This window comes from Podarcis gaigeae, assembly GCF_964106915.1.
Source record: "Podarcis gaigeae genome assembly, chromosome: 1".
NCBI lineage: Eukaryota > Metazoa > Chordata > Lepidosauria > Squamata > Lacertidae > Podarcis > Podarcis gaigeae.
Window position 1 is genome coordinate 130,549,975 of NC_139678.1, and position 26,226 is coordinate 130,576,200.

Genomic DNA, 26,226 nt, shown 5'->3' on the forward strand with positions numbered 1-26,226 from the left:
GCCGGTCCGTTAGAAACAAACGGGGAGAAGCACCGCCCCTTCCTTGATCGACGTGAGAGCTGATCCCGCCTCCTCCTGTCATAAATCGGCTACTTTCAAAAACGGCGGGGCTTGGCCGTATCCGTTGGAAAGGCCTTGAGGGGCGGAAGGACACGTCGGCGGAAATTAGCACCCGTGGCGGAGGGATCTGCGTGCGTGCGTATATATAAGAGCAGCGGCGGCCGAGCGCCGCCCTCTTTCCCCGACGGCCGTTGTGGTGGCTGTTGTGCGCACGCAGCCGGTCTCTTCCCCGCCTCCCGCTCCTGAAACTTCGGCGCCATCATGGGCTTTGGGGATCTGAAATCCGCCTCGGGGCTCCAGCTTCTCAACGCCTTCCTAGCCAGCAGGAGCTACATCGAGGGGTGAGCCCGCCCTCCGCGCACCCCGAAATATAGACGGTTTCCCTTTTAAACGCCAGCAGTAGGTCCCGCTTTTCCCATTCATTGGCCTTCGCTTCTTCCCGCGTAGGCCCCACATGGCTGCACGAAGAGGGAATGAGGACTAGCACCTTGGCAAGTCTCTCTTTTGGAAACCATGCTGTACTTTGTGCTCGCGCGCGCGAGAAAGGCGCTATAAATAGTTGTAGGTGTATCTCTTTGATACCCTACAGCTGGAGCCACGTTATTCTGAGGCATTTTAAAGTATAATAATAATAACTTTTATTTATTCCCCTGCCAGAGCCGGGCTCAGGGCGGCTAACACCAATAAAATCACAGTAAAAGCATAATAGGGGAACAGAGGAGGGGGGGGCAATTTAAAATACAGGCTAAAATTCAATTTAAAATGCAGCCTCATTTTAAAGTAGCTGATAAATCTTCGCCTCTAGTCTTCCTACTTTGAGGGGCAAGCGTCATCATAAGGCAAATCATGGTTACGGCGGTATTTGTTTTTCAAGTCAGGTTTGTCTCCTGCAGATGCCCACATTAGTTAAAGAGATGAGTTAAAAAGAGAAGGCCTGCAGGCTTCAGAGCAGGGGTTGCACAAAGGAAAGGGGAGTTCTTCAAGGCCCCAAAGCAGCCGCCTTTTAACAATGAATTTATATATGAATACCTGCTGGTTTCTTTGGGTGGTGCAGGGTGCAAGCTGGTCTTTACCTCCTTCCTCAAAGATAGGCAGCGAGGCCTTGCAGTGGCTCTTCGTCCCCCCGCCTTCTACTTCCCTCCTACTCTCTGGCCCCATAAATTATTCTGTTGCAGATTTTGGGCTCTGGGAGAGAGCCGCTTGCCTAACAAATTGGTGGTTTATGGGGCATTTGAACCAGCAACCTTCTGATTTGCAGTGCTCTTTCCAAACCGTTACCATGTGCCCTTTACTAACACATTTGACCATTGTTGGGGATAGAAGCTATTTGGGGACAAAGCTATTTTGGTTCTGACTGGGGGGGGGGGTAAAAATGCAAGGATGGGTTAGAGAAGTAAATGGGAGAAAAATACAAAGAGGGGCTGGAAGAGTACATGTGAGAATATGTAAGCTTAAAGTAACTTGTTCCAAGACCACATGGCAATCTTGGTGTGTGGATCATGGGATTTGCAACCTGCCATAATGCCCAAAAGTGAGACTTTACATCATTTTAAAAATACATCAGTGCTAGATGTGTTGGGCCTACTGGGAAATGACTTGGGCCTTGATTATTGCAGATTCTGTAAGAGCTTTTGTTACGGTTCTTGGGTGGTGGAGTATTAAGACTCTAACCCAGAAGTAATTGATATGGTTAATTAACCATAGTTCACCATTTTGCCCAAACTGGGAAGTGGTGGTTATCAGTTCTGGAACAATCCATGATATGAAAGTTTGAAGTTGATCTCTTATATTGCTAGAAGCTGGCTTGTTCTGAAGCTGGTCTGGTAACCATAATTTATTGGTTCAGGTGAACAGGAAATTATAGTTAATAAGAACCTTCCTGGTTTATTTGTAGCTTGCACAAAGGGGCTACAAACTCTTGTTCATATCTGCTTATTTGGGAGACATCTGAGTGTCTTGCTGAGATGGATTTCACTTTGTATCTGTGATGCTTTTCGTTTTGCTGAATAAAACAAATTTTAACCTGAACATGTTTTCTGTAGGTATGTCCCATCCCAAGCAGATATTGCAGTTTTTGAAGCAGTTGGTGCACCCCCTCCTCCTGAGCTGTTCCATGCTCTCCGCTGGTACAACCACATTAAGTCTTTCGACAAACAAAAGGCAAGGTAGGGCTCAATTTGCTGTCATTTACAGGTTTGTATTCAATGTAGCATTAAGCAACAGAGCGATTTCTCTCTCCTTATCGCCCCACTTTTTCTCTCCATAGCAGATTTGGAGATGGCATAAGGGGGTGGGGAATCCCATTGTGCTAGTGTAACTATGTAATGACACCCTAGAACTTTAGAACCATATACAGTATCAGCAGTAATCAGTGATAATACTTTTATATTTATATCCCGCCCTCCCCAGACAAAGCTGGGCTCAGAGCGGCTAACATACAAGTAAGACAATGCATAAAAACGAGCGATCAATAAATTAAGATACATCCCACAATTCAAACAAATTAAAATTAAAACTGGACAAGTTCCAATCTTCAAGTTAAAATTGAGGGCAGTTACCAACTGTTTCCACTGACATTATAAGCACCTGTGAGTGGGCTGGGAACCTTCTTCATGCTTGTTCTTATACAAGGAGAAAATGAGACTTAGCCCTGACCCAAAGACCTGGCATAACTGCTCCGTCTTGCAGGCCCCGCGGAAAGATGTCAAATCCCGCAAGGCCATAGTGAGAGCGTGTTCCACTAGGCCGGGGCTACAGCCAAAAAGGCCCTGGCTCTGGTTGAGGCCAGTCTGATCTCTCGGGGGCCCAGAACCCTTAGGATGTTATCTGCGGGCTGTAAGGTCCTCTGTGGGGCAAGGTTAAAACCAGCACCTTAAACCTGATTCTGTACTCCACCGGAAGCCAGTGCAGCTGGTATAGCACTGGGTGAATGTGATCCCACAGCGAGGACCCCTTAAGGATTCTCGCCACAGTATTCTGCACCCGCTGGAGTTTCGGTCAGTTTCAAGGGGAGCCCCACATAGAGTGAGTTACAGTAATAAAGCCTGGAGGTGACTGTCACATGGATCACAGTGGCGAGGTTGGGGCGAGAGAGGTAACGGACCAATTAGTAACTTCAAAAATAGGTACAAAGTGTGTCATAATGGCCAGTTATGTGATTAAGTTTTTCTTGCCTTAATGGAGCTTATAATTGCTGTAGTGTATATAGGTAGCACTATGGTCTAAACCAAGGTTAGTCAACCTTTTTATACCTAACCCCCACTTATTCATCTTTCTTTATGGTAAAAAAAATCCTTACCGCCCACCAGTGCTTGATGGAAGGATTAGCTTGTGCCATAGAACCCCTACCGCCCACCTAGAATCCTGAAATGCCCACTAGTGGGCAGTAGGGACCAGATTGACAACCCCTAGTCTAAACCATTGAGCCTCTTGATCTTGCCAATCTGAAGGTCGGTGGTTCGAATCCAAGGGACAGGGTGAGCTCCCGTTGCTCTGTCCCAGCTTCTGCCAACCTAGCAATTCTAAAGCACACCAGTGCAAGTAGATAAATAGGTACCGCTGTGGCAGGAAGGTAAATAGTGTTTCTGTGCAGTTGGCAATTGTCATGGTGTCCCGTTGCGCCAGAAGTGGTTTAGTCATGCTGGCCGTATGACCCAGAAAAGCTGTCTGTGAACAAATGCCGGCTCCCTCAGCCTGAAAACGAGATGAGTGCCACAACCTCATAGTCGCCTTTGACTGGACCTAACTGTTCAAGAGTCCTTTACCTTTTATATAGCACACATACACTGGGTGTGAAGTGCGTAAATTAAAACCAGACTAATTCAGCATGATTCAAATCTGCTAAACTTCAGGGAATCAGGATGTTTTTGGAATGGCTTAGTGAAAACATTCAGATGGCTCACCCCATGATCCCTGGCTGAGCATTATGTTTGAACCAGGAATCATGGTTTGTTTTGCTCCAGACTAGATTTGCCAGAGTGAAACAACAATCCCTGATTTGGATAATGGTTGGTTACTTGCACTAGGGGCAGCTATGTATGTATTACTGTAGCATGCAAACTGAAGCAGAATCTTGTAGCACCCTAATTTATTTGTGATAATTATTGTGAAAATAATAAAAAACAAAGCTAAGCCACAATAATGCCAACTCCAAATCTCATATGTAAGGGGGAAAGAATGTTATTGCTCACGAACAATGCTTCTCCTGGAAACAGGTCTTCGCATACAGTGACTTTTCTCTGTTCCCGCCATGTGTTCTTCAGTCCCTTTTTTAAAAAGCTTTCTAACAATGAAAAGTCAGAGCTGCCAGACAGCTTTTGTTGTTGTTGTTTAGTCTAATGTGTCCGACTCTTCGTGACCCCCTGGACCTGAGAACGCCAGGCACTCTTGTCTTCCACTGCCTCCCGCAATTTGGTCAGACGCATGCTGGTAGCTTCGAGAAGACTGTCCAACCATCTCGTCCTCTGTCGTCCCCTTCTCCTTGTGCCCTCCATTTTTCCCAACATCAGGGTCTTTTCCAGGGAGTCTTCTCTTCTCATGAGGTAGCCAAATATTGGAGCCTCAGCTTCAGGATTTGTCCTTCCAGTGAGCACTCAGGGCTGATTTTCTTAAGAATGGATTGGTTTGATCTTCTTGCAGTCCATGGGACTCTCAAGTGTCTCCTCCAGCACCACAATTCAAAAACATCAATTCTTCGGCGATCAGCCTTTATGTTCCAGCTCTCACTTCCATACATCACTACTGGGAAAACCATTGCTTTAACTATACGGACCTTTGTCGGCAAGGTGATGTCTTTGCTTTTTAAGATGCTGTCTAGGTTTGTCATCGTTTTCTCCCAAGAAGCAGGCGTCTTTTGATTTCGTGACTGCTGTCACCATCTGCCGTGATCATGGAGCCCAAGAAAGTAAAATCTGTCACTGCCTTCATTTCTTCCCCTTCTGTTTGCCAGGAGGTGATGGGGCCAGTGGGCATGATCTTAGTTTTTTTGATGTTGAACTTCAGACCATATTTTGCGCTCCTCTTTCACCCTCATTAAGAGGTTATTTAATTGCTTCTCACTTTCAGTTGATTTCATATCCAGTTCTAACTATTGCTTCATGTCTCTCATAGAGATTTCTCAGGAGACAGATAAGGTGGTCAGGCACTCCTATTTCTTTAAGAAACCCCCCCCCTCCCCCGATAGTTTTCTGTGGTCGACACAGTCAAATGCTTTTGCGTAGTCAATGAAGCAGAAGTAGATTATTTTCTGGAATTCTCTAGCTTTCTCTATAATCCAGCACATGTTTGCAATTTGGTCTCTGGTTCCTCTGCCCATTCGAAATCCAGCTTGCACTTCTGGGAGTTCTCGGTCCACATACTGGTTAAGCCTGCCTTGTAGAATTTTAAGCATAACCTTGCTAGCGTGTGAAATGAGTGCAATTGTGCGGTAGTTGGAGCAATCTTTGGCACTGCCCTTCTTTGGGATTGGGGTGTAGAGTGATCTTCTCCAATCCTCTGGCCATTACTGAGTTTTCCAAATTTGCTGGCATATTGAATGTAGCACCTTAACAGCATCATCTTTTAAGATTTTAAATGGTTCAGCTGGAATGTCATCACTTCCACTGGCCTTGTTATTTGCAGTGCTTTCTAAGGCACATTTGACTTCACTCTGCAGGATTTCAGGCTCAAGGTCAACAGCCATACAATCTGGGTTGTCTGGGACATCCGTATCTTTTTGGTATAATCCCTCTGTGTATTCTTACCACCTCTTCTTGATGTCTTCTGCTTCTGTTGGTCCTTACCACGTTTGTCCTTTATCATATCCATCTTTGCGTGAAACATTCCTTTCATGTTTTCAATTTTCTTGAACAGATCTCTGGTTGGAGAAGTAACCAGCAACCCCCTCCAGTATCTCTGCCAAGAAAATTCCATGGACAATAACATCAGGCATATAAAAGTCATGACGTTGGAAGATGAGCCCCTCAGGTCGGAAGGCGTCCAACATGCTACTAAGGAAAAGCGGAAGGCAAGGACAAGTAGATCCAGAGCTGATAAAGCGGGTGGGACAAAGCCAAAAGGACACTCAGTTGTGGACGTGCCTGGAAATGAAAAGAAAGCCGAACGCCTTAAAGGAAAATATTGCATAGGCACCTGGAATGTAAGATCCATGGACCATAGTAAGCTGGATGTGGTCAAACAGGAGATGGCAAGAATAAATATTGACATCTTGGGCATCAGTGAACTAAAATGGACCGGAGTGGGCGAATTCAGTTCGGATGACCATCATATCTACTACTGTGGTCAAGAATCCCATGGAATAAATGGAGTGGCCCTCATAGTCAACAAAAGAGTGGCGAGACTGATACTCGGATACAATCTCAAAAATGATAGAATGATCTCGATACGATTCCAAGGCAGACCTTTTCACACCACAGTTATACAAGTTTATGCACCAGCTACCGATGCTGAAGAAACTGAAATTGACCAATTCTATGAAGACTTACAATGCCTTCTAAAACTGACACCAAAGAAGGATGTTCTTCTCATTATGGGAGATTGGAACGCTAAAGTAGGGAATCAAGAGATAAAAGGAACAACTGGCAAGTTCGGCCTTGGAGTCCAAGACGATGCAGGGCAAAGGCTAATAGAGTTCTGTCAAGAGAACAAGCTGGTCATCACAAACACTCTTTTCGAACAACACAGGAGACGACTCTACACATGGAAATCACCAGATGGGCAGCATCGAGATCAGATTGATTATATTCTCTGTAGCCAAAGATGGAGAAGCTCTATAGAGTCAGCAAAAACAAGACCTGGAGCTGACTGTGGCTCAGATCATCAGCTTCTTATAGCACAATTCAAGCTTAAACTGAAAGCAGGGGAAACCACTGGGCCAGTAAGAGACAATCTAAATCAAATCCCTTATGAATACACAGTGGAAGCGAGAAACGGATTTAAAGATTCAGATTTGATGGACAGAGTGCCTGAAGAACAATGGATGGAGGCTCGTAACGTTATACAGGAGGCAGCAATGAAAAGGAAATGCAAGAAAGCAACGTGGCTGTCCAATGAGGCCTTACAAATAGCCGGGGAGAGAAGGCAAGCAAAATGCCAGGGAGATCGTGAAAGATACAGGAAATTGAATGCAGATTTCCAAAGAAAAGCAAGGAGGGACAAGAAGGCCTTCTTAAACGAGCAGTGCGAAAAAGACAACTTAAGGCATGAATTATATACTTGTATCAGTGCAGACTATTCCTTGTACAGTAAAGATCTAATCGAGAATGACATGAAATTGCTGTAACTCCTGCTCCTCAGAAATAAGTTGGTGCATAGAATAAACCTGTGAAATTGAGTGTTGTGTACCCTATTCAAAATTTTCAGGCAGCAGGTGGAGCTCTTCCAATGCTTTTCCCTTCCCCCCGAATTAAAAACACTTCTGGCTAGGGCTGCATGGGAATATGGCTGTTTTAAGAGAACTCCAGGCTTGTGACAAAACACTTTATCATACTCAGTGGCTGGGCTTAATGAACTGACAGGCAGCGGTGAGATGGAGGGCACCTCAGGTTGGCCATTTATGCAGAGTCATGTTTAGAACTGCGGCTTTTGCATAGTGATCCCTCGGCCGCAAGCGCACAAGCAGTTTGCCAGAGCAGCTACGAATCCAGGTTCAGGCCAAAGATTTATGATGGTTGGGAGAGAATACTGGGGGGGGGGGGGGATAGCAGAAGGAAATATTATATCCCGGTTAGACAACTTGCTTAGGTCTGGTCCTTTTCATGCGGCAGACTGATGTGGAGGAATGGACTTTAGGCTCAGGGGGGCGGTATCTTCGTTATTCCTCTGCTAAGAACTCCCTGGAATTCGACGTGGAACATAGCAGGGACAGGGCTGAATTGGAATCTTTCAACTCTAAGAAAGATTTATTTGCAGTGAGTCTTTTCAAAAATGGGAGAGCACATTTGGGTAAAAAGATTTCAGTTCATTCTATCACCTTATTCAAACCTCATTCTGTGCCAGGCATAAACCCAATCTCCCATGCTTGCACGTTTGATTTAGTGACTAACCCGTTGGGTAAAGGTAAAGGGGCCCCTGAAAATTAGGTCCAGTCGTGACCGGCTCTGGGGTTGTGGTGCTCATCTCGCTTTATTGGCCAAGGGAGCCGGCGTTTGTTATTCCTCTGACAAAGCCGCTTCTGGCAAACCAGAGCAGCGCACGGAAACGCCGTTTACCTTCCCACCGGAGTGGTACCTATTTATCTACTTGCACTTTGACGTGCTTTGGAACTGCTAGGTGGACAGGAGCAGGAACTGAGCAACGGGAGCTCACCCCGTCATGCGGATTCGAACCGCTGACCTTCTGATCGGCAAGCCCTAGGCTCTGTGGTTTAACCCACAGCGCCACCCGCATCCCTGCCCGTTGGGTAGCAGGTGCTTTTTCAGCTGGCATCTGGTATCTTGCCTCCGAAATGTCTCCATGGTTAAGTGGTGGCTGGTTTGTTAATTAGTTGCCCAAACTGGGACACACTTTTGCAATTTAATTCTGGGTCGTATGTAGTTAGTAGAAGGGCACAATATAAGTTCTGTCTGGGTTTTTTTTTTTTTCCTAGTCTGCCTGGAGTGAAGAAGGCGTTGGGAAAATATGGCCCTTCAGATGTTGAGGACTCAACAGGCACAGGCGGAGACAGCAAAGATGACGATGACATTGATCTCTTTGGCTCTGATGAAGAGGAGGTATCCATAATGTTTTTTCTTTCAGTTTCCAGTTGCAGAGAGGTCTCATGAGCCCACATGCATTTAAACAAAAAAGAACCTGGCAACATGATGAACAAAACCAAATCACCATCTTTCGGCTGAAAACATGATGATTTGTTTTACCTGACCTGTCCAGTTATACTTGATCACTGTTTGGGAACAGTTATTTTCTTTTGTCCAACACAGTCTCTCTCTTTTCATAGGAAAGTGAAGAAGCAAAAAGATTAAGGGAGGAGCGGCTTGCTCAGTATGAATCAAAGAAATCCAAAAGTACGTTATCCAACTCCTTCGCCTTTGAATTTATGCACTTTGAATTGCTTTTTTGATTAAGGTTATTGTGAATTAAAATCAGCATAAATAAGTGACAGCAGAACTTCCTTCCAGCTATTTCCAAAGTGTCCTAATACGTTTTGAGTTAAAATTCCTAGTTTTGACCAATGTTTTTTCCAGGCTGTGGAATAGAAGCCATAGGAAACAATTGTTTACAATCAAATCCTGTGCTGTGTTGCTGAAGGGGAAATTCTGACTCCTAATTCTAACCAATGCAGGATCCCACAGCTACTGGCCTGAAACTGCTCTGTACTGTAGCAGTTGCAGTATTCCAACTGTGGGAGATTAGCAGTTACACTATACAATTCTCCTTTCTCCACCAGGGAAGAGAATTTCAGTGTAACAGACAGGACCGTATCTTCCACCCTTCATATTCTTGTAATAGCCTACTTGGATAGAGAAATCAGTGTTCCGTTTAGCAGTACTTAACGTTTCTGTAATGTATTACGCCTCTGTGTAATCTTTTTTTTAATGCTTTTCTTAACCAGTATAGGTTAAACTTGCAACTAGGTGCATTTGTAGAGAATTCCTGGTTTTAATTGGAACACGCTGCTTTTCCTGAGCTATCCTTTGGTTTCTCTAGAGCCAGCACTCGTTGCCAAGTCATCCCTCTTGTTGGACGTGAAACCTTGGGATGATGAGACGGACATGGGCAAATTAGAAGAGTGTGTCAGAAGTATTCAGGCGGATGGGCTTGTTTGGGGATCTTGTAAGTAACTGGCCGACAATTGGAGGCTCATAGCTCTCTGGCAGAGCACACAGTTTATATAACATCTCGCTCGATTCAGATGGCTCTTAAATTGTAGTCCCAAGAACTTGATGGCGCCACTTACTTCAATTCCCAGGGCAGTGGAACCTTGCAAGTAAGAAGATCTGGAGAGCTTCCAGTGGGTGGGCTTAAGACTGCTACAGCTGCATACGGCCTCCCAGTAGTTCTCTGAGTTTGAGAGAGTAAAATTTTGGCATTCCATAACAGCTGTTGAATAGATCGTGGGGTCCAGAATGGCTTACGTAATCAGCTCCACAATCACATTCCATTTGTGCATTTGACAGGCGGGGGGTTGCATCTAAATATTTGCCCCCTTGGAGGAAGGTTGGGGAAAAGGAAGGGTAAGAAACCATCTCCACTAGCGGAGGGGGTAGCACTGCCAGGGTGGTGCTTGTATGTAGCAGGCACCGAGCACATGTGTGCAAAGCAATGCTTCCTAATGCGCAGCCCTTTGAAACAGCAAGGATTTTGCCCTTTGCAGAAAAGTCTAGAAAAACCTGGTGAACTGGATGAACTCTGAACTCCCATAAACACCCTGTCCTCATTTTCTTTGTGATGTATTCAACAGTTAAAAGAAGTGATTTGATGAAGGTATATGTGGCTGGGGAAACCCAGCCAGAGGAGTGGAATATAAATAGAATTATATTCCCTCAAAGATAATAATGTCTCACTTCCCCACTGTCGGTCTAGGAGAACGGGCTCCTTTAATCTGTTCCCTTTATGGTCAGGGGTATGTAGCTTCCACTTTGAGGGCCTAATCCTGCCCCCCCCCCAAAAGATCCTACCAATTTTGGCAGCAGCTAGAGCAGGCAGGATGCAAATTGCCCCTCCCCCCAATCAGATTGAGCATTTGATGAGCAAGGAGGAGGCAGTGATTCTTCTCAGCTGATCTGCATGGGTAAGCTGTGGGGGGGGGGCAAGCAGGTGAATGACAGTGTGGGGTGGCAGGACCCACTTCTGGGCACATCCATTGCTGGGTGGGGCCTCCACAGGGTTGATCCAAGGGTGGACGTGGTCCTTGAGCCAAAAGTTAGGTGCCCCTTTTCCTTTTTTAAAAAAGTCTACTTTTTTTCCCTTTTGCATTCCACTGAGGGGGAATGTACCGTATTTTTCGCTCTATAAGACGCACCAGACCATAAGACACACCTAGTTTTGGGAGGAGGAAAACAAGAAAAAAATACTGAATCTCAGAAGCCAGAACAGCAAGAAGGATCACTGTGCAGCGAAAGCAGCAATCCCTCTTGCTGTTCTGGCTTCTGGGATAGCTGTGCAACCTGCATTCGCTCCATAAGACGCACACACATTTCCCCTTACTTTTTAGGAGGGAAAAATTGAGTCCTATAGAGCAAAAAATACGGTGAATGTTCACAGCTTGCTTGTGTATTAGCTGTTGCAGAGAGGTCAGGTTTCGGCCACTGGCTATGCTTTCTCCCCATCGGAAGCCCCGACACCAGCCAAGATTATGATGGGGCGAAATATTCTTGTCAGTCCATAACCCTGAGTTTGCGTAGATAGAAAAGAGGCGGAACCTCGCTTCTCACAGCTCTTTTGATTGCTTTCTAGCCAAGCTGGTTCCAGTTGGTTATGGAATCAAGAAACTTCAGATTCAGTGTGTAGTTGAAGACGATAAAGTTGGAACCGATATGCTGGAAGAGAGGATCACTGCGTTTGAGGATTATGTTCAGTCCATGGATGTGGCTGCTTTCAACAAAATCTAAGCCCCAATAGCACCAGGAATAAAACATTTGCAACACTCAAGGCTTTTGTGTGTGTTTTTAATTGTCCCAAACTGCCGTTTAAACTAATGCATCCTTCTAGTTGCGTTGTCACCATTCATAGCGTGGACCCCTTTTCATTCCGAAGGCAGTCTTCACAAGGGAAGGTATAGGTTAACAAAATTGCACCAGAAGCGGTTTAGTCCTGCTGGCCACATGATCTGGAAAGCTGTCTGTGGACAAACGCCGGCTCCCTCGTCCTGAAAGCGAGATGAGCGCTGTAGCCGCATAGTCGCCTTTGGCTGGACTTAACCATCCAGGGGTCCTTTACCTTTTACCTTACAAACTTGGATAGTTGACTAGGCCACAGTAGTGGAATACTGCTGCGAGGATACTTCCCAGGGGTAACATGAGGGAGACCATTGTTTTAGGCTTGATGATCTAGAGCAAGACTTGACGTTACCATAGTGGGGGTTTTTTACCGTGGCATTGTTTCCCCCTTTTGTAGTATGTTTGGTGCAAAACGATGCAATTTAAAGGGGTCTCATGCGACCTTTGGCATTGGCTCTGGGTGCTAAAGAATGCAGTGTCTTGATCAAGTGTGTACTCAACCTGGTGCCCTTATCTAGCACAGCCGTCTTAGTACAGTAGAGGTACTACAGTGGTACCTCGGAAGACGAAAAACTCGCAAGACGAAAGGGTTTTTCGTTTTTTGAGTTGCTTCGCAAGATGGATTTCCCTATGGGCTTGCTTCGCAAGACGAAAACGTCTTGCAAGTTTGTCTCCTTTGTCTTGCAAGTTTGTTTCCTTTTTCTTAAAACTGTGCATTCACTTCAAGGAGCAAGTCGTAGCACGCGGTGTGGTAGCCTTTTTTGAGGTTTTTGAAGACTTTGGTGATTTTTGAAGCTTTTCCAAAGTCTGTGCTTCGCAAGACGAAAAAACTCGCGGAACAAATTAATTTCGTCCTGCGAGGCACCACTGTATGTGGTTTTTCTCAGTTTGGAATGGAGGAATACAGCATTCACACATCCTTGCAGTCTCATGCCTGCTAAAAAGAGGGTGGCAAATGCTCCTGTTCATAAAATCAGTGTGTACCTGCAATCCAGACTGCCCTTTGTGATCAGTCCAGTATTGGAGCTTCTCAAGTAATATGGTAGCCTTTTGGATCGAGGTGCTGGTGAAACAATAACAAAACGGGCTTCCTTGGATATCTGTTTTGAGTATGCCTGGCAACTTGGTTCTCTGGTGACAAAACCCATTCGCTTGCACAAAGTGCGCTAGATACAATAAATATAAAACATGCCTTCTATTGAAAAATGTGATAGGAGGGGGGGAAAGAGAGTAAATCTACCTAATTTTAATTGCAGCCAATCTCCCTGGCTGTATGCGAAGGTTTCTGCTTTGGATGTATTGGGTTAACGCCCCTGGATCTCTAGGAAAGTGGAAAATAGTTTCTGAACCAGCCCAGCGTTTGGCATTGTGCAACACACAGAACCTTTACTGGGAAATAACTTTACAGTGGTGCCTCGCAAGACGAAAAGAATCCGTTCCGCGAGTCTCTTCGTCTTGCGGTTTTTTCGTCTTGCAAAGCAAGCCCATTAGCGCTATTAGCAGATCAGCTGATAAGCAGCTTAGCGGATCAGCCGATAAGCGGCTTAGAAAAGGGGGGGGACCGCAGGAACTCGCAAGACATTTTTGTCTTGCAAAGCAAGCCCATAGGAAATTCGTTTTGCGAAGCACCTCCAAAACGGAAAACCCTTTCGTCTAGCGGGTTTTCCGTCTTGCGAGGCATTCGTCTTGCGGGGCACCACTGTAGTAGTAGGACAAGGTAGGGGCCATCACAAATGCAAGATTCCTTCCAAGATTTAAATGTACGATACTCAACCCAAACTAATGTTGATGTGTTATGATTAGCCCTTGTTAGTTTTTAAAAGTTGTGGATGACCTGATTCAGACAGCATGGGAGTAGCAGGTGTTCGTAGTCCCAAGCCAACCTTTTGTGGTCAAGGGCAATGGGAGCTGTAGCCCCAACGTCACCTAAAGAGCCACAGGACCTCCTACATCACTAAGTGCTGAATGGGTCTCTCGAGGGCCATTGGACAGCTGACTACATTTTAAATAGGTAGGTATACTGCACATGCTGCTGCTCTTGGATTGATGGACAATGGGGGGGGTCATAAATGTGCCTTGGTGGACCAGAAATCTGTCCCCTAGAAATGGATTCTTACCAGCACATTGGTTTTTAAGTTGCAAAGGAGTTGAGAAAAGCTGTCTCACACTGGGATTTTGACAGTTGTTTTGAAAGCAGACCGAGCAATCTGCAGTAAATCTCCATAATGCTGTAATTCAGGTTTCATGGAGTACTGGTTTGCTTGACAAAATGTGTAGCCTTTCTGTTCTGTGAAGATAACTTAGAAGCCCTAGGATGAGAACAATAGGGTTTGTCCATTTGAATTGGAGTGCTAAATGTTGAATCCTGGACATACTGAATTCACAGTGGCTGGCTTGTTTTAGCAAAACCTATCTCCTATCTCCATGTGCTACTCTGGGATGCTTTTGTTTGAAAGCAAGGCGGCACTGTAATCTTGCAGATGATGTCATGTTTTGATTGATGAATGAGCTTGCCAGCTCGCAGTCGATGCAAATTAGCAAAACTTTCGTGTGCGTAACCTTTTGCTTCCTAGCCTTGAGCTGTTGAGAAACTGAGTGCTTGGTTATGGCTCATTAGCCTGGTTATGTCCACTGCAAACTTCATCTTTTACTTTTGTGGTCGCCAGTTACTCACAGTTGTGTTTCCATCAAGGAAAGGAAAGTTCAAATGCTTTGCCAGCTAGGCCATTACATTCCTTGAATGACCTTAGAGTAGGAGTGCGAGACCTTTGGCCTTCCAAACGTTGGATCGGAGTCCTAGCCAACATGGCTGATAGTCAGAGATGATGGGATTTGTAGTCCTTTTCAGTGCTTCCTTCATGTAAACAATGAGAGCAAGACAAGAGACAGACTAGCACATTGGGAGAAGCTAAGGAGATTCTAGCCCTCTGTTGCATTGGCTTTCTCTTTGTATTCTCTTTCAAATGCAGGCTAGCGGCTGAAATGTAATATCCTATTTATAGTTTGGATTGGTGTGGTGTAGTCCATGTTTTCTCCCCATACTCTGTCCTAACAATTGTACATTTACAATGCTGTATCAAACTCCGGGAGAAGCGTGAATTGACCTAAAAGTATGAAACTGCATGATGACAAAACACTATTCTAAAACTGCCCACCTGAGATTCATGCCAACTGGTATTAAGAGACTTAGTACCTCTGACAGTGGCAGTGGAAAGTAGATTATTGCCCTGAATATAATGTCTGCGGGACGCGGGTGGCGCTGTGGGTTAAACCACAGAGCCTAGGACTTGCCAATCAGAAGGTCGGCAGTTCGAATCCCCGCGACGGGGTGAGCTCCCGTTGCTCGGTCCCTGCTCCTGCCAACCTAGCAGTTCAAAAGCATGTCAAAGTGCAAGTCGATAAATAGGTACCACTCTGGCGGGAAGGTAAACAGTGTTTCCGTGCGCTGCTTTGGTTCTCCAGAAGCTGTACGCTGGCTCCCTCGGCCAATAAAGCGAGATGAGCGCTGCAACCCCAGAGTCGGCCACGACTGGACCTAGTGGTCAGGGGCCCCTTTACCTTATATATATATATATATTTGTTTTTTAAAATGAATATTCATTGGCATTTTCCAGAAACATATATAAAAAAACCAAAATTAAACAAAAATTGACAAAAAATACAAAAATCAAAAACAATTAAAAACACATAAAATTTCAATTACTTATTTTCTTTTAACTTGTTTCTCAGACCTCCTCACACCTCCCCTTCTAGTATTCCAATTTAAGTTATCAGCACAGCAAATCCTTAACATATTTCTCCACTTTAACTTAATAATTTATTCTAACATGATATTATTTTACTTTTCTTCTTTCTTCCATTTCCTCAATGTTATCTTTGCAGGCCTTATTTTTATTTAATTTAAAAACCAATTTTAACTTATCCAAATTTACACGTCAATACTTATATCTCATTAATTAATCTTAAACCTTTTCCCTAAAAGTCGACCAAAATTTCCCTTCCACGATTTTCCCAATTTCCATGCAAATAGCCAAACAAAAAATAAAAATAGAACCAATTATATTTATATACCCTTTAGATTCCCAAACTCCACCCACCCTTTTCCCGGTTTCAGTCCCCAACAGATGTCTATCAGTCTCTATGTACTATTTAGCCTGGAGATATCACGTCCGAGGCTTTTAAATCTCTCTCAGTTCCTCTCTGCCGGTCTTTTTGATAGTCCTTGATGTTAAACCCCAGATCTCGGAGAGGCTCCGACCCGACAGGATCCATATTTCTTCCAGCCAGATCTCCATATTTAAAAACAAAGCCTATGGGGAGGTTTCCAACTTTTGTTTCATATTCCTTTCAAATCCAATTGTCCCCAAGACTCCAACTTTCATCTTAAGCAAATTTGTAATCCTCAGGTCTTCAGATCTCCACATAGGGAGATCTCTCCATTTTTCAATCTCCAGTTCAGGCCAGGCCTTTCCCATCAAATTTTTGTTTTCCTTTTTTGTCTTTATTTACCTTATAATGTCTGCACTTAACCTGAGGGAAACCAAGCTATGGAATTCTTTGCCACAAGCAAAACACTGCATCAGTTCCCAAAGGTTATGGATTAGATCTCGATGGAAAATGGTGCCAGTAACTGCCGGCTGGCTGCCAAACACTCCTTCCATCTGCCACGGTTCTGTGATGAGCTCTGCCTCTGCACCAACATTTTCTGACTGATTTCAGCCATCTCTGGTGGACCTTGCAGGGTAGAACGTTCTGGGGCCACGCACTAAACAAGGTGACTGCCATGTGTCAAAACATATTTTTTGAACAGCTTGCCTTTGGCTTTTGTTTCAAATACTTGCATATTGCTGCAAAACTTGGTGTTTCTTTTTAAGTCCCGATAAGTAGTGAAAATGTCCTCCTGAGAAAGGTGCTGAGTTGAGGCATGTGAAGGAGCCAGGTGCAAGGTTTCTGCCTCAGCAGTTCTTTTTTTCAAGCACCAGTAAACAGTTTCTCAAACACCCAACTGGGGGGAAAGGAAAAGACATATTCCAGCAATTTGCTTAAGCAACTGCCCTGTTGCATAAGCTTCGTGGATCAGTATAACGGAAAAGCATACAAAACAAATAGCATTTTAATGAATGCGGCTTTGCAGGAAACAAATACTTGCTGCTCAACTCAGTGGCTCTTACTTTGCAATACAAATGCATAAGACTGCACTGGGAAAAAATGCTTTCAAAATCTTCCTATGACATCAGTGGCTTCTATTAACCTCACAGAAATTAACAAAATGTGAAAATGAGTATCCTTTACAGGCCTTGTTCAGGACACTGGTACCACCACGTCACAGCCTATAACAGGGATTGGGGGAGCCAGTGGTCCTCCAGCTGCTGTACTTCACGTTGGGCAAAAGTTCCTGCATTGCACAGGGTTGGAAAGATGATCCAGTCCCTTCCAATTCTAGGATCTGTGAACTCCCATCAGCCTTGACTCTTGGGAGATGTAGTTCAGAAACATCTGGAGGAGCAAAGTTTCTATACGCCTGACAGAGAGGCAATGGCCCTTGAACTATTCAAGAAAGACACTAACTGGAACGTGTCCAGAGGAGGGCAACCAAAATGGTCAAAGGCCTGGAAACGATGCCTTATGAGGAACGGCTAAGGGAGCTGGGCATGTTTAGCCTGGAGAAGAGGAGGTTAAGGGGTAATATGGTAGCCATGTTCAAATATATAAAAGGAGGTCACATAGAGGAGGGAGAAAGGTTGTTTTCTGCTGCTCCAGAGAAGCAGACACGGAGCAATGGTTCCAAACTACAAGAAAGAAGATTCCACCTAAACATTAGGAAGAACTTCCTGACAGTAAGAGCTGTTTGACAGTGGAATTTGCTGCCAAGGAGTGTGGTGGAGTCTCCTTCTTTGGAGGTCTTTAAGCAGAGGCTTGACAACCATATGTCAGGAGTGCTCTGATGGTGTTTCCTGCTTGGCAGGGGGTTGGACTCGATGGCCCTTGTGGTCTCTTCCAACTCTATGATTCTATGATTCTATTTCTCAGCAGTTGGGCAGTGCACACAGCTATCATGACTAGTAGCTTTTGATCCTCTATAAGCGGCAAAGTATTACTGTTACTAAATATAATAAGAAATTTTTATTTGTATCCATCCCTCTCCGGCCGAGGCCAGGCTCAGAGCGGCTAACATCATAAAAACAACACAAGATGCATAAAAACAGACATCAGTTAAGTAAAATACATCTTAAAATTAATTCAGACAAGTTAAAATCTGGGCAGGTGGCAATTATCAGGTTGGAATTGAGAGTGGTTAATAGTTGCCAGGACCAATTGTTTCCACTGATCATACAAGGACCTGTGAGCGGGTTGGGGGCCTCCTTCGGGCTTGTTTTATACAAAGGAAAGTAAGTCAAACTGCATCTTGCCCAAAGGTCTGGTGGAACAGCTCTGTCTTGCAGGCCCTGTGGAAAGATGCCAAATCCCGCAAGGCCCTTGTCTCTTGTGCGGGAGCATTCTACCAGGCCGGGGCCACAGCCAAAAAGGCCCTGGCTCTAGTCAAAGCCAGTCTAATTTCCCTGGGGCCCGGGATCTTCAAGGTGTTGTTAGCAGACCGTAGGTCCTCCATGGGGCATACCAGGAGAGGCGGTCCCGTAGATATGAGGGTCCTATGCCTTATGGGGCTTTAAAGGTCAAAACCAGCACCTTAAACCTGATCCTGTACCCCACCGGGAGCCAGTGCAGCTGGTATAGCACTGGGTGAATGTGATCCCGCGACGAGGACCTCGTAAGGAGCCTCGCCGTGGCATTCTGCACCCACTGGAGTTTCTGGGTCAGTCTCAAGGGCAGCCCCACGTAGCATGAGTTAGAATAATCAAGCCTGGAGGTGACCGTCACATGGATCACAGTGGCAAGGTCAGGGTGAGAGAGGTAAGGAACCAACTGCTTAGCTCGGCGGAGATGAAAAAAATGCATGTTGGGGACGTTTGGAATTTTCAACTTTGGCCTGTATTGGGCCGTCTCTTCCCTCTACCCCCTGACATGTAGTTCACACCAAAATAATTTTTTAAAAGCATGGCAGATGATAAACCAAGCTGAAAAAGGGTTACTGAAATTAGCTTGAGCCCAAAAATAAAGCGTGTCTAAGGATGATCCAAGGGTCTTTGTTCACAGTATCTGGAACTGAGACCTTCACACCAGCACACCAAATAACGATAGACAAGGGGTGGCGGAATCTCTGGCTCTCAAGTCCCATCATTCCCTGACCATGGTCTGTACTGCCTGAGGCAAATGGGAGGGGGAGACCGACAACATCGGGGGGTGGGCACAGGCTAGCCACCCCTACAGAAGAATAAGATCATCCAAAGTGGTAGGCAGCCAGGGCATCTGAGGTCCCACACTGCTTTCAAAGAATGTGCCCTAGAACCACCATGCAAAAGGTTTTTGTGTGCATTGGAGGGGTCCCTTTGATAATGCATGCCTCCATCTTCAGATATTGCATAACCTTGCCTAGGAATTTACTAGCAACATATTCTGTGATCTATTAGGCGAACCTTCACAGAGGCCAGGCCAGCTCCCCAAACAGCCCAATTCCAGTTTTGCAAACACTCCACAGTAAGTTTGGCATGCATTTTGTTTTCTGCAAAGCCAGTTGCTCAGTCACGAGCGCCAGCTGTTCTGCAGCCATTTGCAGCCCACACACACTTGCAGAAACAAATCACGTATAGTTCACTAAAGTACTTTTCCACAGTACATAAATTTTGCTGGTGTTATTTCTCCCATAAGGAGAAATGAGCAATGAGCGAGGAGCTGTGAGCGAAGGACAAACTGAACGTGACACACACAGGCAGGTGCGTTTGAACACGGGACTGAAATCTTACAGCAAATGTGGGCTGTCCGCACAGATCAACCTAATACAAATCTATTTGCGGGCACACGCGCTAAACCCTGTCTGTGGTGCCTACCCCTTTCCCCAAATGATAAGACAAGAGACCAGAGTATGGGTTCAAATTGGCCACAACTGTTTCTGAAGAAACCAGAGGCCTTTCTCCTGGGCATGGTCGGCCAATTGGTGCCAAAGAAGGATAGAACTTTCTTTATGTATGCTACAACAGCAGCAAGAATACTTATTGCAAAATACTGGAAGACACAAGATCTACCCACCTTGGAAGAATGGTAGATGAAGGTGATGGCAGATGAAACTGATGGACTACATGGAACTGGCGGAAATGACTGGCAGAATCCGAGACCAGGGAGAAGAGTCGGTGGAAGAAGATTGGAAGAAATTTAAAGTCTATTTACAGAAACACTGTAAAATTAAGGAATGTTAGAAGGAGGCTGGAATGAAGTTATGTGACTTTTGCAGAAGTATTATAAAGGATTAAGTGAAAATAGACTGTTAATGGATGAAAGGAGGAAAGGTAAAGTTACATTATATTAGGATAAAAATTGGGAAGGATGGAAAGGATTTGTTGAAATAGCTAACCGAACTAGAATACAAAAAAGGGAGGTGTGAGGAGGTCAAGGAAACAAGCAAATGAAAGATAAGCTATGGGAAGGTTCGTTGTGTGTGTTTTTTTTGGGGGGGGGGTTAATTGTATCTATTTTTCTGTTTTTTACAAGTCTGTGTGTTTTCTTTTTCTTTTTGTAACCTTTAAAACTTTAATAAATATTATTTAAAAAAAACAAATTGGCCACAACTATATTGAACTTCAGAAGTGGGAAACTTGGCACAGGCCTTGGCAGGTAACCCTCTCAGCCAGCCTAAGTATTTATCATTACAAAAGACTGGCCAGGCTCCACAGGGTATCCAATCAAGTGAGCATTAACAGGTAACTTGCCAGGAGGTAAACAACCCACTCAGATTTCTGCTTTAGCCCACCCTTTCTGCGATGTAGGTATGATGTTTCTGGGGGTGGTCTTGGACTCCAGGGCGGGCAATTTTAAATGTCTATATAAGGGCAGACACAACTTGGTTCTGGGTCCTCCTCCTTTCCTGCATGTGAGGGGAACACCCTGTTGCAACAGTCAATAAAGATCAGGCTTACTAGCTGCTTTGCTTCTCAATATTCTCTGGTTGGCCTCTGTTCTTTCCTCCGACCGATGGAGAACCTACAAAGGACTCTGTAAGAGCTCTTGTGTCCCCCATAAGGAAATAAGGGCAGATTTTCATTTATTACAGAGGCAAGGAACACAAAACATGTACAGAGCTGATTGCTCGAGAAAGCAAAGCAATTTAGTATAATGTGGCCAAGGAATTAAGCATCTAGAAAGCTTTTGCTCATTTCACATTCCTCACCATACATACAAACACCATAATTTCCTACCCAGAGAGGTTCAGAAAATAAAGTCTTCTCCCTCCTCTTCCCAAAACACACGCAGCTGGCAAAGCTTCCCAGCTCACCACATTTGTAATGGCATTATGAGTTAAAACCAAACCAAACAAAATTAATCTGAAGTATTTATTTCAAATGCTGTTTCCTTGCTTTGGCAATATTATGATTTTAAAAGATGGCTGCAACACATTTGCAGCCTACATCAATGTAAATAGTTTCCACCATACATCTCAAAGAAATGTAATGCACATGTAAATTGTTTTCTACAAACAGGATCCAAGCATGCTTTTACAAACAAGTCACATTGGAAATATACATTCTGTCCTCCTATCAAGGATCGCTAATGCAGTGGCGAAGCCCCTCACACCTTTCTGAGCACAAACCTCCCTCCCTGCTCAGGGGAAAAAGCTGTCAGCATGTTTTCCATCCAGAGTTTGTGAGAGGAGGGGAAGTTGGGATTTCGAGGTGAAACGTTAATCTAGAGGGGTTTCGTAGATGAAAACATTGCGAGGGTAGCTTTCCGGTGATGCGAAAGACTGGGAAGACGTTTCAGGAGACAAGGCAAGGGACAGGGAGCTCAGAGGAAGACAGGATAGGGCACATGAAGCTAAGGGGAAAACAAAAACCCGAGAAAAAGGTGTGTTTAAAAAAGACTTGCGCAGTAATAAAGCAAAGGCAAGGAGGGATCAATTGACTGGGGTGGCAGTGCTGAAGAAACCACCATATTTAAGGTCAGAACAGGCAGTATGCTATAATTTGAAAGGAATACAGTGGTGCTACCACTAAATATTAGGCAACTAGGCTAATATCTGAGTGAGATTAAGTGAAATCAGCACTGGTAAAGCGGCTTGAACTCTGAAAGCCATTCTTAGTGAATGTATTGCTTTGCTTTTGTAGAACAAAACTGTTTGCCTAAACCCTCTGGAAGTGCAAAATACCCAGATCAATGTGTCTCTGTGCAAATCATTTCAGTGGACCAGAAACCTCATGTGCAAATGTCCTGCTCTGCCAAATTCTATACCTGGGACTGGTCCTACTCAGAGTAGACCTACTGAAATTAATGGGTTTAATTAGTTCTGCCTCTTAATTCCAATGTGTTGACCCTGAGGAGGACTATTGTTGGATACGACCTATAGGATTAAGGAGCCAGGTTTACTGAAAATGTTGATAAAGCCCGCTAGCAGGCTTACAGATTAACCTGCCGCAGTGGAATCCTTGCATTTAATATATATAATCTTTGACATCTTCAGCAGAAACTAAGCAAAAAACCATAAGCAAAGGGGAAGAGAAATTGTCAGTTTTGTTCAGCAAGGCTCTGTGCCAAAAATATATATAATAAAGTATACTTGACTACTTTAAAAGATTGCAAAGGTACTATGTTTTTAAAAGCACATCAAAAAGTGCATTTGCGTGTTGTTTTGTGTGACATTTCCCTATGCGGTTACTTCAAGGGAGAATCAATGTCTTTGTTTAGAGTGCTTGAAGGACAATGTTTTGATACTGAAGAACTATAAAACTGTCTTCCATGATCCTAAGTCCCTGCACAAACATCTTTCCTCTCTCAGTAGCTTGAATTTGGAGTGGGGAGATTATCAGGCCTTCTACTGTGTCTTTTAACAGTAGCTTGATGTACAGAAATTGGCAGATAAAGCTTTAAATGGCATTGGGATGAAGATCACAACATTTTAATGATGGCTCCTCAGAAGCATGTGAGTTTTGGATGCCTAAAGGTTTGGCAACCCTACGAACAATTGAAGTTGCTTATGAACTTCTGCTGTTTTGACCTCATTCAGACCTCCAGCTTCTATCATTGCCTTCGTGGACAATGGTCAAGGATGAGGAGAGTGGCTGTACGCAACATGCGGATGACATAACAGTGGCTACAAAACCTGTGTCCTTTTACTAAAGAAGTTTTACTGGAAAAAATATGCAGCTCATGGGAGCTGAATGGGGTCAAAGCAAAAGGAGTTCCACCCGGGGAGACCACCTTGGCTACTTTTGTGTAGTGACGGTTGGGTTACAAACACCTCTGATGTCTAGATCTTAATAAGGTGGGCATATTGCAGAGTCAGTGCCCGTCAGGGAGAGATTTCACCCAGAGAAGTCTCCAGCTCAGACACTTCGCCCTGCTGTAGACTCAAAGAATTCCAGACTTGTTCGCTGACTGTCCCAGACCGGCTGACTTCCCAGAGGGTGTGCTTCACCAGTTCTGAAAACGTCACACTGAAACAGGACTGGAGTTTCTTGCTGAGGAGGACGTAAAGAATGGGGTTAAGGCAGCTGTTGATGAAAGCAAAGCTGACGGAAAGAGGAATGGCGTCGCGGAGCAAGTCGTGCCAGTAGTTATTGTGGTGAGCAGAGAGCTCAAGGATGCTGAATATTTGGTATGGGGTCCAGCAAACGAAAAAAACCACCACCACAGCCAGAACAGTCCAGAAGAGCCTGCTGGAGGTCAGCGTGGCAGTTTTCTTCACCTGGCATATCAGAAGAGAGTAACAAACAATCATGGTCAGCAGAGGAAAGAGGTAGCCGCAGATGAACCTTACCCAGGTCAGAACATGGTGTCTGAGGATAACAAGATTGACGTCGGTGGGATGGAAGTTGTTGTAGCAAATGGTGACATTGTTGTGTAGCGTAAGGGTATCTCTAAAGTACAGCGCCGGACTTCCAATGAGCGTGGCCAAAACCCAGATGAAAGCAATCATAAAGAAGGTGTTCTTGAGAGTCCGATGCCGGTAGGCGAAGACAGGGTGGATCAGATGGACGTAACGGTCAAGGCTGATGGCTGTCAGGAAGAAGACGCTGGCAAACATGTTGAAGAGAGCAATGAAGGAGTTTGCTTTGCACAGCCACTTCCCAAAGGGCCAGTGGAAGCCCGTGGCCACGTAGGTGATGTAGAGAGGGAGGAAAAGGACGAAGATGAAGTCTGCAATAGCCAGGTTGAGGAACCAGAGGGAAGTCACGGTCTTGTCCCATTTAAAGCCCATAATCCAGATGACGATCGCATTGCCAGGCACTCCCAGGAGAAAAGCCACGGCGTGGAACACAAGCGACGCCACCTGTGCGTGAGTGAGGTGGGACACGGGGGGCTCGTCCTCTTCGTAAGCCCCAAAGTATTCCGTGAAGTTGTCTTCGTACTCCATGAGATCTGCAGATGCCACGGTTGCTGACTACCTGCTGAAAGGAAGGGGAGTGAAAAAAAGGGGTGGAGTGGGGGAAAACAAGAGGGGAAAAAGTAGTGCCCATCAAAATAAATAATTTCCCCTTGAATGCACATAGCAATGGCCTTTTATAGCAACCTGCCAGCATCGATCTGCTATAGGTCCCTATCAAAGACCCAGAAATTCATAAACTATCGTATTTTTTGCTCTATAGGACTCACTTTTTCCCTCCTAAAAAGTAAGGGGAAATGTGTGTGCATCTTATGGGATGAATGCAGGCTGCACAGCTATCCCAGAAGCCAGAACAGCAAGAGGGATTGCTGCTTTCACTGCGCAGCAATTCCTCTTGCTGTTCTGGCTTCTGAGATTCAGAATATTTTTTTTTCTTGTTTTACTCCTCCAAAAACTAGGTGTGTCTTGTGGTCTGGTGCGTCTTATAGAGCGAAAATACGGCAATCACCTCTTTCTTTTTTCTCTTATATGTTATTTCCTCTGGAAAAGTAAAAACGTTTCAAAAATGAATGTAATTAAGTAAAAATGGCAATATGGAAAGGGCAGGACCTTCCTACCTTTCAGAATGGCTGAGAAGCTTTGCTACTTATTGTCCGTCCAAAGTTTTGAGTCAGCCGCTCCGGCTGGGCACTTTGATAATGAAGTCTGAAACAGAAATCAGAGACGAAGAAAAGAAAATGGCGTGAATGCAGGATGGAAAACATAACTGGAATGTCAGAAAGCAACAGCATGTGAAAACACATCACCATCAATTATCATCAAATTAAGAATTGGAATCTCCCTGGAAGCTTGGTAGGAATGGTTTGTGTGACAGAATTGTTCTGGGAAACTCAATGTAGCCCCGTTGAAAAGGCATAGTTGGGAAAATAGGTCATAACTGGGATTTGACTGTAAGTGTAATATGGTGGTACCTCGGGTTACAAACACCTCGGGTTACAAACTCCACTAACCTGGAAGTAGTACCTCGGGTTCAAGAAGAAGAAGAGGAAGAGGAAGAGGAAGAGGAAGAAGAAGAAGAAGAAGAAGAAGAAGAAGAGGAGGAGGAGGAGGAGGAGGAGGAGGAGGAGGGAGGAGGAGGAGTTTGGATTTGATATCCTGCTTTATCACTACCCAAAGGAGTCTCAAAGCGGCTAACATTCTCCTTTCCCTTCCTCCCCCACAACAAACACTCTGTGAGGTGAGTGGGGCTGAGAGACTTCAGAGTAGTGTGACCAGCCCAAGGTCACCCAACAGCTGCATGTGGAGGAGCGGGGAATCGAACCCGGTTCACCAGATTACGAGACTATCGTTCTTAACCACTACACCACACTGGCTACTTTGCCCCAGGATAAGACTGGAAATTGCGCACCGGCAGCAGCAGGAGGCCCCATTAGCAAAAGCGTGCCTCAGGTTAAGAACGGTTTTGAGTTAAGAACAGACCTCCGGAACGAATTAAGTTTGTAACTTGAGGTACCACTGTATATTGTGAATATCAGACTCTGACAGTCTCCCACTTTACCTGTGAAGGTAAAGGACAGCTCTGTTCAACACCTGCATGCAAACACAGGCTGGTACTACCACCTCCCCTTTTAGTCAATAAATTGTTTCTCAAGCACGCCCATTTGGAAGTATACTGGATTCAAAGAAAAGGGATTTTAATAATAATAATAATAATAATAATAATAATAATAATAATAATAATTTATTTATATCCTGCCCTCCCCAGCCGAAGCCGGGCTCAGGGCGGCTAACAACAATAAAATAATACAACATTCTAAAATCATTTCATTATAAAATTAATTCAGATCAAATTGATGGCAACCATTGGGCTAGAGTTCTGTGACGATTGCCAAAGGAGGGGGTCAGACTGTGCCCCGACCAAAGGCCTGGTGGAACAGCCCTGTCTTGCAGGCCCTGCGGAAAGATGTCAAGTCCCGCAGGGCCCTAGTCTCTTGTGACAGAGTGTTCCACCAGATCGGGGCACCGGCCAAAAAAGCCCTGGCTCTGGTTGAGGCCAGCCTAACCTCCCTGTGGCCCGGGACC

The 26,226-nt window shown here is 44.8% G+C and overlaps 3 protein-coding genes across 21 annotated transcripts in view; 1 reads left to right on the plus strand and 2 right to left on the minus strand.

Annotated features, from left to right (window-relative positions):
- The first annotated feature begins 179 nt into the window (after positions 1–179).
- EEF1B2 (eukaryotic translation elongation factor 1 beta 2) lies at positions 180–11,646 on the plus strand. Of its 2 annotated transcripts, XM_083708457.1 has the most exons (7): positions 207–401; positions 2,103–2,225; positions 5,911–7,257; positions 8,645–8,768; positions 8,993–9,059; positions 9,703–9,828; positions 11,452–11,646. In XM_083708457.1, the coding sequence occupies exons 1-7, from the start codon at positions 322–324 to the stop codon at positions 11,604–11,606; spliced, it is 2,022 nt and encodes a 673-aa protein (XP_083564583.1). In that variant the 5' UTR covers positions 207–321; the 3' UTR covers positions 11,607–11,646. The 2 variants fall into 2 exon arrangements, with proteins under 2 accessions (XP_083564584.1, XP_083564583.1); XM_083708458.1 differs by lacking the exon at positions 5,911–7,257 and having other exon boundaries at positions 180–401.
- Positions 11,647–12,264: 618 nt separating this feature from the next.
- The window catches only part of PLEKHM3 (pleckstrin homology domain containing M3), a 798,157-nt gene continuing 784,195 nt past the window's right edge, over positions 12,265–26,226 (minus strand). For both annotated transcript variants that reach the window (XR_014557238.1, XR_014557239.1), the window contains one exon: positions 12,265–12,581. The gene's annotated coding sequence lies outside the window, so the exon portion shown is untranslated. The remainder of the gene's footprint in view (positions 12,582–26,226) is intronic.
- The window catches only part of CMKLR2 (chemerin chemokine-like receptor 2), a 45,979-nt gene continuing 40,896 nt past the window's right edge, over positions 21,144–26,226 (minus strand). For 9 of the 17 annotated variants that reach the window (XM_083713386.1, XM_083713385.1, XM_083713376.1 and 6 more), the window contains 2 exons: positions 24,762–24,849; positions 21,144–24,205 (listed from right to left, as the gene is read on the minus strand). In XM_083713386.1, coding sequence (XP_083569512.1) covers positions 23,110–24,174 — 1,065 coding nt within the window. In that variant the 5' untranslated portion in view covers positions 24,175–24,205; positions 24,762–24,849 and the 3' untranslated portion in view covers positions 21,144–23,109. Of the gene's footprint in view, positions 24,209–24,761; positions 24,850–26,226 lie in introns of all 17 variants that reach the window. The other 8 variants (XM_083713378.1, XM_083713391.1, XM_083713380.1 and 5 more) reach the window with 1 other exon arrangement.